Source organism: Homarus americanus, unplaced genomic scaffold, assembly GCF_018991925.1.
Source record: "Homarus americanus isolate GMGI-L3 unplaced genomic scaffold, GMGI_Hamer_2.0 scaffold39675, whole genome shotgun sequence".
NCBI lineage: Eukaryota > Metazoa > Arthropoda > Malacostraca > Decapoda > Nephropidae > Homarus > Homarus americanus.
Genome location: NW_024736071.1, coordinates 9,905,187 through 9,917,801, shown reverse-complemented (window position 1 = coordinate 9,917,801; position 12,615 = coordinate 9,905,187). Strand labels below are relative to the sequence as shown.

The 12,615-nt window shown below is 42.9% G+C and overlaps 1 protein-coding gene across 1 annotated transcript in view; it reads right to left on the bottom strand.

The window, feature by feature from the left end:
- Positions 1–6,307: 6,307 nt before the first annotated feature.
- Positions 6,308–12,615, bottom strand: part of LOC121871700 — a 71,062-nt gene continuing 64,754 nt past the window's right edge. Inside the window, exon 6 of the mRNA XM_042374112.1 lies at positions 6,308–11,498. Coding sequence (XP_042230046.1) covers positions 6,585–11,498 — 4,914 coding nt within the window. The 3' untranslated portion in view covers positions 6,308–6,584. The remainder of the gene's footprint in view (positions 11,499–12,615) is intronic.

The window sequence follows — 12,615 nt, the reverse complement described above, 5'->3', positions numbered from 1 at the left end:
GTGTTCTTTTCTTTCATCTACTCTCTTCTTTTTTTTTCGGCAATTTACTTCTCACCTCTACTAATTCTATCTATTCTTTCACTGATGATTCTTCTATTCACTCTTCTCATTTTCCCTGCACCCTAACTCTCAGACTAGATCTGTTTCTAGTGCTGATATCGTTTCATCTAACAATGTTGAACTGAACAGCATCTCCGAATGGGGAGGTAGAAATTTGGTTCAATTCAAAAGTAATATTTATCACAGTATTTACTGATAAAACTTTCCAAAATAGAAGATCTCCCACCAATCACATTTCAGGACGCAATCATTTTGCCAAATTCTAAAATAAATATGCTAGGCCTCACCATTTCGTCTCATATGTCATGGAAGCCACACATCCACAACATTGCTAAAACTGCCTCCCAAAAGCTGGGAATACTGTACAGATGCCGTAGCTACTTCACTCCTGAGCAGTTGCATCAAGGTTATTAGGGATTCATTCATACTCTCTAACTTGGAGTACTGCTCTCATATCTGGGGTGGTTCTTCTTCTGTCCAGCTGTTAGATAGGGTGGAATCAAAGGCATTTCGCCTTATTGACTCTCCTCCTTTAGTCGATAATCTCTCTTCCCCTTCTCTTCACTGCAGTGTTGTTTCTCTCCCTCTTTTACCCGTGGTGCCCACCATTTCTGTGTAGATGTCGGTCACGCTAGAATAACCAAACTGTGAAATACTCTGACTTCTTCCGAGTTTCTATCCTCTTACAATTTGTCTCACTTCAAAATGCTAGTTTTCCGGCATACATTTTGTTTTCCGGAATACATTTTTTTTTCTTTTTACTCATATTTTTTTTTTCGTCCCCCAGGCCCCGTTGTGGGTCGATGACCTGTGCCCAGGTGGGCTATTCCCCGTAGGAAAAAAAAAACGGTAACTGGGTGACTCGCGGCCCCAGGCTACACTAGCAGAGAATCTCGGAGCAGCATTGGGCCCCAGAAAGATGGTACATAGGCCCACCAGCATGTGGACACGAACAGGCGCCTACCAACCACTGCCCCGCTGTCATGTGGATTAACCTTGTCAGGTATAAGGCTACAGGATTAACCATGAACGAAAAATCATTGGTGGAACCCTGCATAAGGCAGTCCTGTGCAACTCTCCCTCTCCTCCGTTTCAGCTACCTGCACCAGTGGATTAGGAAAATAGAGAGCCAAAATGTCTGGTTGCAGCCTGCGCTACTGCCTCGCCACATAAATCAACTCACTCGCAGCCATCATCCAGCTAATCATACTTTTCGTCATTATCAAAACCCCTATACCCCTAAAAGTCCTATGGAGACAAACGAGTGGCAACGGGGATACTCAGAGATGACTGCCAGGAGTCACTAGTCACAAATCTGCACATGGGCGTACATAGATAAGTTGGTCGCTTATGCACTGGGATCTGGGCAGAAATGCAATCTGGTCCTGACTGTGCAAACGAGCAGCCTCTTTCAGGAGCCACTCTATTCACTCCTAATGGGGAGGGGACTAGAAAAAGTGCCCTAAACATAGCATGCCTAAAAAAACAACCTGACTGGGCAACCACAGCCTTTAAAGTCATCCTATTGCGTTAAAAACATAATCATAATCACAGATCAAAGCAAAAACAGATTATACCTCTTTATAGTCGCCGCATGGAGTGTCAAGACCCTTCTGGAAACTGGCGCAAAGCAGCGTCCTGAAAGAAGAACTGCCCTTGTGGCAACAAAGCTTTCTATGTACGTACAATATCGACATCGCAGCCATTAGTGAGTCCCGGCTCCCAGACGAGTCCTGGCTCCTAGACGATGACCGACTCACAAAACGGGGGTCTGGCTATACCTTTTTTCTGGAAGGGTAAGCCTGCTGCAGAGAGAAATTGCATTTATAAAGTTGGCTTTGCCTTTCGCCAATCCATCCTACAGAGGCTAACAAAAAATGCCTGTCAGGTTCAACGAGTGCCTAATGACGCTCAAAGTCCCACTGAATCACTCACTTCATGCCTTTTTCATTAGTGCATAGGCCCCAACACTGGATGCCTTTTATGTCGACCTTGACAGAGTGCTAACCTCTATCCCCAGAGAAGATAAGGTTGTGCTCGTAGGTGACTTCAATGCTAGAACTGGTAGAGATGTTGACTTATGGCAGGGAACCATATAGGGAGAAACGTGGTGGGCAATTGTAATCTATCACTATCACCAACATCTTGTTTAGGCCGGCCAACAAGTTTAACATTGTCAGGGAAAGAGATCGCCATCCATCCATCCAGGTTAACAGTTACTACCATCTCTAATATTACCCACTTTCAGTATCTTGGCTTCCACCTGTCCATCGCCGTGGACATCGATGAATAGATTTAACATTGGATCAGATGTGCATCTTAAGCCTTTGACAGACTCTGTACCTGTGTCTTCAGTTGTAGGGAACTGAAATTATCTACAAAGGTGCACGTGTATTGAGCAGTAGTCCTACTCCCCCTGCTGTATGGCAGCGAGACATGGGTCATATACAGAAGGCACCTCAAGTCACTTGAACACTATCGCCAACGTAGTCTACGTTTCATCCTCCGAGTTTGCTGAGAAGACAAGAAAACAAATGCCAGTATTCTCGCTGGCACCAACTGTAGGAGCATCGAGGCTACCAGTATCCATGAACAACTATGTTGGACTGGCCATGTTACCCGCATGGACGACAGTAGATTGCCAAAGCAGCTACTTTACAGTCACCTAACGAATGGTAAATGTAATGCTGGCGGGCAACAGAAAAGGTATAAGGATAGTCTTAAGACAAACCTGAAAGAGTGCCAAATCGACCTCCTCATCTGGGAGACGATTACTCCACACCTAACGCTTGAAGGAGAACCACACGAGGTGTTAATACTATCTAGTTGGCCCGACTGCATACAGAGGCAGACAAGCGTAAGTGCCGAAAAGACGCTGCGCTAGATATAACCCACCACATGTGCAAAATCTGTGGACGGCCCTGCTGGTCCCGTTTCGGCCTTTCGAGTCACCTCAGAGCTCACCAACGAATGTGACATCCTTAATAATTCATATCATTGTATCATAGCTGGATGATCGTCATACTCGAATCCGTGTGACAGCAAAGTACCGTAGTAGTAGTAGTAGTAGTAGTATGGAGAGTGTACTGTATGGAAGGTGTAGTGTTTGGAGGGTGTAGTATGTGGAGGGTGTAGTGTTTGGAGGGTGTAGTATGTGGAGGGTGTATTATGTGGTGGGTGTAGTGTGTGAAATGTGTAGTGTGCGGAAGGTGTTGTGTGTGGAATGCGTGGTGTGTGGTGTAGAGTGTGGAGGGTGTAATGTTTGGAAGGTGTGTGTGTGTGGATGAGTGTAGTGTGTGGGGAAGGTGTAGAGGGTGTAGTGTGTGGAGGGTGTAGTGTTTGGAGAGTGTGGTGTGTGGAGAGTGTAGTGTGTGGAGGGTGTAGTGTGTGGAAGGTGTAGTGTGTAGAGGGTATAGTATGTGGAAGGTGTAGTGGTTGGAGAGTGTAGTATGTGGAGGGTGTAGTATGTGGAGCGCGTAGTGTGTGGAATGTGTAGTGTGTGGATGGAATATTGAATGTAATAATAAATAGCCGGTGTGGTGTGTCAATAACGTGTATACATAAAATTGACGGTGGTGCTACTCAGGCCGGAAGACTTGCCTCACCACCACACTGCACCCTGCTCCCTCTTGACCTCTATTCTCACCCAACCTTGCCTATCATCAACTCTGTTCTCTACTGTTCGCTGAGAGTTTTGGTGAATTATATGGTTACTCTGCGAGGATTTTGCACGATGAGGAAAAGTACTCACTGGGTTAGTTGGTCTGCCAAGAAGGCGTTCTTAAGGTTGTTTAAACTCAACCCCAAAAAGGCACTGCTGGTCGAGTGTTTGAGTGAGGCGCCATGACGTGGTATACAGTCATAATATCTATCAAGTGTAAATGTTTAGGCCAGAATTCTTATAATCTTGTGTTCTAAATTTTCCCACAACTTGGTGATGTCTAAACTCACATCTAACGGTCTCCCTTTATCAGCGACACGAAGAGAACGTGCAATATGGCGCTGTAGTTGCAGTGAAACTGTACTGTAATTTGATAACGTCATTGTATTTTACTGCACTTTCACAATTTAGGTTTTAAAGCACGTATCCCAGGTTAGTAAATAATAATAGTAATGGTTGCCCCTCGTGTACGAGGACGGTCACCCCAAGGGCCATCTAGGCGTGAATTTGCTTTAGGTGCAGAAGCTGTCGCCAATACAACGACCATACCCTAAGTTAACGAGTTGCATAACCCAGTGTCAAGGTATAGTCTGAGAAGACCGGACAACTCACCAACTGCACTGGCTACCTGTTATCCCGGAACACGATCCGCAAATCAATTAACAATTAACATGCCCGGGAATCGAATCCGGGACCACTCGCTTGCGAGGCGAGCATGTTGGACCTTATACCACAGATTAGTAAATACCTTGGTCAGCAGCAGCTGAAAGTGATACTTGTTTAATAGTTATGTAATGTAATATAATTTGATTCATCAGGTTTGGGTTTAAACTGGAAGGAAAATGAAAATATTTTCATTATTTTCATATTCATTTTATTTGTACAAAGTATATTCGTAGAACAGCAAAATAAATACGTGAGATAAATATTGTTTGCCACTCTCTTATTTACACGAAATAAAAATACAATTCTGATAAGACGTTATATCTGACAAGACTTCTTTATAACTGACACAAGACAATATATCTGTCACAAGACATTATTATCTAACACAGAAAAGAGGAGTTAGACTTAACAACTGACAGTGATGGAGTAAGACTTCAAACCAGACACGGTGATGAAAATTAATATCTGACCCACACTTAATATTTGACACTGAATAAAAAGGGAGGTAATTAAACTTTGCATCATACACACAATATTGTTTTAGCTGACTGAATGAAGTATAAATTAATATTTTTATACCTGACACAGAAGGACCGCACAGCTGACACAATGAGGAGGAATAAACAGACAGACTCTATATTATGCCACATAGTAGAGGGACACAACATGCACCAGGCTTGACAAGATCGTAATAATAAGACCTCAGATCCTAGGGTATAGAATCCAGTCATTGCTGAATTTCATGTTCTTGCAATCTGGGTTATAAGAAGTATGCTTGATCCCTTTATACCGCACATACATTCATATAATTATATATATATATATATATATATATATATATATATATATATATATATATATATATATATATATATATATATATATATATATATATATATATATATATATAAGAAACACAAGCACTTTCTTTAATTCACATTGTGGTTATCAGCATATACCTGGATCACGCGTACCTACAGTGATTTATTTGCATATATATATATATATATATATATATATATATATATATATATATATATATATATATATATATATATATATATATATATATATATATATAAGAGAAAAGGAAAGGGGGAATACACATCAAGCTAGCTATAGTGAGCAAATACCTCTATAGTCACTAACATAGAACATTAAAAAATATATGCACCATACAATAGTTCATTCCACAAGTATAAGAATTGTGTAAAAATGCGTCATATAAATATAAAAGTTGTTTCAAAATATATAAATAATACATAATATAAATAGCATAGGAGTATAAAGGTTTTAAGAGTATAATACTATTATAGTTATGGGAGAGGTGGGAGCCAGAGAAGCATCAGCTCCTTTGACTGAGGGAGCGGTCGGTTAGCAGGTTGTGTGGCCGACCACTTGTCACCTTAACAAATGTATAGTTTGTAAGGTGTCACTTATCTTTGTAGAGGTGTAAAGCTATTTTTATAGTTGATAGTCAAACATCAGAAAGGTCCTGTAAAACGTTCTTCATGGTGTAATGTGCTGTAAGTTAGCTACAAAAATATACAGTCGATGACACTCGAAAATCTAATTACATAGAAAAACAATTTATAATATTGCCACCAGGTTCAGAGGATTTTGACACCTCTAAGTACAGTTTCTCGAGTATGCACCAAAGGGAAAGTCTGTCATTAATGTACAGGAATATAGTTATCGTGAGATTCAGGTTTATAAATGTACTGTTCCGTATTTACATAATTTTAAGGTAAAGAGGATGCGAGAAGACAGGAATAATTAACATAATAGAATGTCGAAATGTAACATATATATATATATATATATATATATATATATATATATATATATATATATATATATATATATATATATATATATATATATATATATATATATATATATATATATATATATATTCTGCTGTATAGAATAAATTCTAATTAAAGTATTGTAAATTATTATATGGCTACTAAGGAAGCATTTTGCAAGATTCCGCTAATAGAATCATGATTATGACATTAAGTTGACCTACTGATTGTTAAGACTTTCCCCCCAGTTCAATAAAATCGTCAGAATAAATTCCTTAAAGTTGCTCATAGTTATCACTCAGAAGGTTAAAGCCTAACTACAAAACCCTTCTTAATTGATAATAAATGATAAAATACAAAAGGTATTACTAATATATAATAAACGCATCTCACCGTCTATTATTAAACAGAGGCAATAGCATTTCTAATGGGAGGCGTGGTGGGTCGGTTGCCATGGTGATGGAAGGGAAAGGCGTGGGGGTCAGGGCGTTTCTCGAGTCTGACGCTGAGACGGCCGAAGACTCCACCTTCTTGGGTCGGCCAATAGCGGAGCCCAAATGAAAGGTTGGCTTAGAAACTCGTGGAACAGGAGGCTTAGCGGCGTCATCTGAATCGAAGTCTTCGTAAGACACTCTCGCGGACATTGTGGGGGCAGGGGAATGTAGGTCTAATCGTGGGACCGCCGTGTTCGAGGATTCAGGTGCTGGAGACTGAATCGAAATGAGAACTGGCGTTTCTTGTAATTCGGCTGCTTCTTGAGGACTTTCTGATACTTCTTGAGCAGATTTATGAGAAATTGATTCAATATGTAGCGAGTGTGAATCATCCTCCAAAGTGTCTGTTTGTAAATCCTTTACTTTGGGTTCTTCTTCGTCTTGTGGTAAGGAAGAATCAATACCAATCTCTCGGACGATCATTTCCGACGGTGGGGAAATTTTTGAATCTTGGCTTTCCGACTCCTCTCGTGCTTCACCATGAGATTCTTCCGGGTCTCCTGCGAGATTGGCGGACACTTTGAAGGACATGACTACGTCTCCGTCCTTCGAGGATGGTGGTGCTGTTATAATGTCTGGCTCTTGTTGGTGGTGGCGTAAGGGGGCCGGGGATGGCTGAGTGGCTGATGTAGACGGGCTGAAGATAGGTTTAAATGCTGTGGACTCTTCAGGCTCTGTGCCCTTGGGCTGAGGAGTCTCATAAATTTCTTCTGTGTCCTGAGTATCGGTCTCCAATTTTTCAAAATTTAGGGGACTTTCTCTCGTAAGATTTTCTTCCTCTGCGACCTCCTTAGGTTCTGTATCTGTCTCAGCTTGTAATTCAGCTTGTGTCTCACCAGAAATTTTATTCCTCAATGGTCTAGCTGGGATCCTGCGACTGAGTCGCTCCTCTTCACTTTGTTGTCTGTTATTTAAGAACTTCGCCCTCAGGTCTCGTATGTGCTGACCTATTTGTTGGCTTCTGTCAGGGAAAATTGGGTTTGATGGTTCTTGTTCTTCCTTCTCAGAATTGTCTGCGGTTTCTTTAGCATCATCATTTACTGTGTCGGGTGATTCTGTTGTACGATAACTAGCACTTAATCGATTCTTTCTATTTTTCAAAAATTCTCTGAAGCGCGCTCTGAAGTTAGGATTAATGACCATCCTGCGTGTCTCGGCCCCGGGAGTGACGAGAGAATCTTGGTCATCTTCATCAATGTTGTCAGGTGACTCAGGAGGAGTGTTTTGTCCCACCTCACCAGCGTCATCAACATTATCCTGGGGAGCTTGAGGCAGATAAACAGAGGTTTGCTCCGCTGTTTCTATTATCTCATCAGGTTGCTCTTCGATTGTTCTTGTTTCTGACGACGAGGATTGTTCTTGATTAAAGTTTGGTTTCTTGTGAACGACAGATTGGATGGTCTCCTGAACATCTTGATCTCTTCTCAAGATTTCTTTTACTTGGAGGACGTTATCATCTTCAGGTTCAATTGCTTTCGGTCTAAATCGGTTTATTCTCCTGCTTCTTAGATTTGATGTAAATGAGTCGTCAGCGTCCGCAGGTTTTTCCGTTGTGGTGCTCTCACCATCTGACCCTGAATCTTCTGCTGTCGTAGTTATTCCTCTCACTCTGTTTCTGTACTTTCGAAATCTTTCTGGATTTAAGTTATAGTGTCTTCGCGAAGGTCGCCTTCGTGCCGCTGTAGCAGTCGTGGTGGTGGTGATATTGGGAGTGTCATTACTACTCTCTGGCCGCTTTGTTGTGGTCACACGGTTGGGGTTTTGTCTCCTGTTTTTCAGTCGATTCAGACGATCTTGAAGTCTTTGCCTGAAGGGAGAGAGTGTCGTCGTGTGTTGAGGTGCCTCAGTGGTCACAGGGGCATCATCTGTCTCTGGAGAATCTTCGAAGGCATCATATTCTTCTTCAGCTGGAGTCTCAGCTTCATCTGCCACAGGGGCCGGTGTGGTCTTTCGTGAAGAGATACGTGGACGCAAGCGGGTCCTTATATTAGGACGACGTCTGGTGAACGGTCTTTTAGCTTCTGTCGAGGGTTCTGGTGTTGTTGTTAAAGGTGTTGATTCCGTCACAGTCTCAAGTACTTCTCTATCGCCAGTGTAATCGCTCTCACCGGATAAAATGACATTCGTTTCCTCTTCCAAGCTCTCTACAGCATTGATAATAGAAGGTAAATTTTCATCAAAATTTGGAGGTGGAATGTCTGCTTGAACATGTGCATCATCATCTAAATGATGAGGATCGTGAGTGGGTCGTGCTGGTACAAGAGTGGGGTCAAATATACCAGCCGGTGGTTGGAATGTCCCCGGCTCTTCTTGGTTGGAAAATCCTGGTACTCGTGAGAACGCTGGTGTTACCGGGGTGGGAAAAGGGGTAGTGACGATGAAAGGCTCTTCTGACGTCTCCTCAGTAACGGGTCGTGGTTGAAGTCTGGTAATGGCCGGCCACACTCCATGTGGTGTTAAGAACGGCTTGTTAAATTCAGAGTTTTCCAGGCCTGTGATGAGAGTGGACTCTGTAAAGGGTGGCTGTGTAGTGGGTCTTCGTGGTCTTGTTGGTCTTCTTCGGGCAGGCTGTTGTCGTCTCTGCTGATTTTCAATTGGTCTTCGTCTATTCGTTGGTCTTGGATCAAAAGAAAGTCGCCCAGTGGGTTGGGTTTGTGGGTCTTCCTCTGTCTGATGTTCCTCAGTTTTTCCACTATCAAAATCATTTACCACACTGGGACTTTCAGAGACACCAGATGTCGTACTTGTCCTTCGGAATGGAAAGTCCTTGACACCTGAAGAACTTTGTGGGGATTGTGAGGCTTCTTCAATGCTTGAAGTTTTCTCTGTGTGGGGGAAGGTTGACACAGCCGACGAAGGAGCCTCTGTGGAGTCTTGGAAAGGATGCTGGAAATGTTGTGAGATGGTGTGATCTTGCTGGAACCCTGGAGTGAAGTGCGACGGGACTTCAACAGGGGCAGGTGTTTGAGATATAAAAGGAAGTGGTGTTGGTTTGCCGAAGGAGTGCACTGGTCTTTGCTGTGTCGCTGGGTGGAAAAAACTCACACTAGGTGATAGCCTACCAAAGTTTGTATCTGTTGGAGGGACAGTTGGTGGTCCAAAATTTTTTATGTGCTTTGGAGAGGAGGTTGGCTGTCTGAAAGTTTGTCCTGGAGGTGGTAGATTTGATGATTGACTGAAGCTTTGCCCAGGCCGAAAGACTGATGCATGATTGAATCTTTGTCCAGAGTGAGGAGCTGGTGACTGACTGAAGCCTTGTCCAGAGTGAGGAGCTGATGGCTGATTGAAGCTTTGTCCAGAGTGAAAAGCTGATGGCTGACTGAAGCTTTGTCCAGAGTGAAGAGCTGATGGCTGACCGAAGCTTTGTCCGGAGTGCGGAGCTGATGATTGACTGAATCTTTGTCCAAGGTGAGAGGCTGATGCCTGACTGAAGCTTTGTCCAGAGTGAGGAGCTGATGGCTGATTAAAGCTTATCACTGAGGAGGATCCTGGTGAATGACTTTGAGTAGGTTGGTGACCAAAGGTTGTCACTGAATTAGGTGCAGGCTGGTGAGTGAATCTCTGTACTGGTTGTTGAGATGATGATTGGTGACCGAAGCTGTCCACTTGTTGTCTTGGGGCTGGCGGTGCACCAAATATATTCCTAGACGTAGAAGGTATGTGATGGGAAGGTCGGGTGAATATTCCTGGATGAACAGGTGGTTGATTAAATACGAAGTTACCATTGGAGGGGAAGCTGGGTCCAGGGAGGAAACTTGAGGGGGTCGTCGGGGAGTGTCTGGGAGACGTGTGAGAACCAAAGGAGGTCTGGACGGGCACCCTTCCCCCCGAGCTAAAAGGTTGGGGCGAGGGGGAGAAAGACTGGAAACTGGTAGATAGAGAAGAGTGCCCCGCCTGATGGTTGGCGTCTCTGTTGGGGCGAACTAGATCTGACAATTCGAGTAGTGATGACTGCTTAGACGCTGAGGTAACGGGCTGGAAGTCGTCAGGATCATCGGTCAGGATAGATGAGGGACGGAAAGAGTCTGGTGTGGTTTGCCTCTCCTCAGGAGAGCTAAAAGAATCTTGGTGAGCAACAAAAGAACTATCAGGTTGATATTCCTGGTGTGGCGATCGGAAACCCGAGGAAGCTTCGTAGTTGTCAGCTGGTGGTAGTGGCCGGTAAGGGCTCTGCTGCTGTGTGTGAATGAACTTTTCTCTCTGTCCTGGACCCCTTGGAGGAACTACACGCACTGGCTTCTTTTCTCGTGCTTGGAAGAATGGCAATTGGAAGAAATGGCTGGTGCTTTGCCTCTGAGCGGGTCTTCTGCGCCGTGGAGGTCGAGCAATAAATGCCCGGTCGATGGTGTCCACATAATCCACTCTACCAAAGTTGTCGGAGCGATCGACCCTGTCTTCCCTAGCCGGAGCTGGGTTGTCGTAGGGTACGTTAGCTAGAGAAGCAAAGGCTGACAGTGCAGACGCCATGTCGTTGTCCCAGAGTGAGGACGAACGTTTGATGTGGTTGCTGTTGTGACTCATTCTGTTCGAGGCTGCAGGCAGTGCGTCTGACAGGACCGACTGTGCGTTGTCAGTGTCATAGTACTCATAGTTGTAGTCGAGGTCAAGTGCAGGGTCGTAGTGTTGAATGAAGGGCTCGGGGTAGTCCCTCGGGTCATCTTGGCGGTCGTCATCTTCTTTGACGAATACGGGAACTTTTTGGAAGCTCCGGACTGGCGCCGGGTTCGCAGACTTGTTGTTTCCGGCCGACCCAACGATTTCAGGGTGTGTACAGTCACCTAGGAATCCGGCGCTGCATGTTGTCGTCATCTGCAAGATCAAGAATCATATAGTTTCTCCAGTAGGAGCAGAGTGTAGATTTGTGCACCGGTGAACGGATTCATTTTTTAGAACTAGATAATGAAAGAACATTACAAGTTACGACAGAGTCAACGTATGATTTAAACGCCATTTTTGGCATTGCTTTGAAACATATCGCCAGTCAACCAGTTTGGTGTCTATTTAAAAAATGAGTTGCAGGAATGATTAGAAGGACCAAGAGTTGTTGTTGGTATCGTTACGATACAAAGATTAACATGACTTTGTTAATGTAAGATATTAATATTTTAATTTATTCTGAGGATACTACCACGTCTATTCAACTTAAAATAAGAAAATTACCCTATATCTTGTACGGTAGTTATTTACACACGTGTCTAAACTATAATTCTGACGAACTTATTTCATAGAATAAAACTTGTGTATTAACATTAAATTCTGATGCATCTGGTATCAGGAAAAGAGAATTTAGTATTGAAAATTATGTATAAAATTTCCTTAAGAAAAGCTGCTGTTTTGTCAACAAGAATCCGCCTTGGAGGCTATAATACCATGCAGCTCTTTTAAGATAAAACAAAAATCAACCAAACAGCCTATCTTACCCTACCTAAGTTATCTAAAGAATATCCTTATCATCTTTCAGTGAGGTTGACTATATCAGTTAGGGTTGGTTACTGTAACAAAACTAAATATTTGTTTCTTAATCGATTTCTTTTCTCTTCCGATACGTCTCAGTTGGAAGTAAATAAACAAGTTTTAGTCTATAAAAATAATTCGTCAGCGTATAAATTTAGACGTGTGCTTAAAAGCACAATATTACTCAGAATATCCAAGTGATTCTAAACTTATGTTGAAGACAGTATATCAGTGTTTTCACCATTTTTAAAAATATTAGAAAATTTATAGATACCAAGAAAGTAACTGTGAACAGGGTGACATGATAGAGATACCCCTGAGCACTTGACTGTCAGCACCTTCACCTGGCTGTCATTATCACTCACCTGCCTGTCAGCATCCTTCACCTGACTGTTAGCATCACTCACCTGACTGTCAGCATCCCTTACCTGGCAGTCGGTATCACTCACTTGACTATCAGTTTCCTTGATCT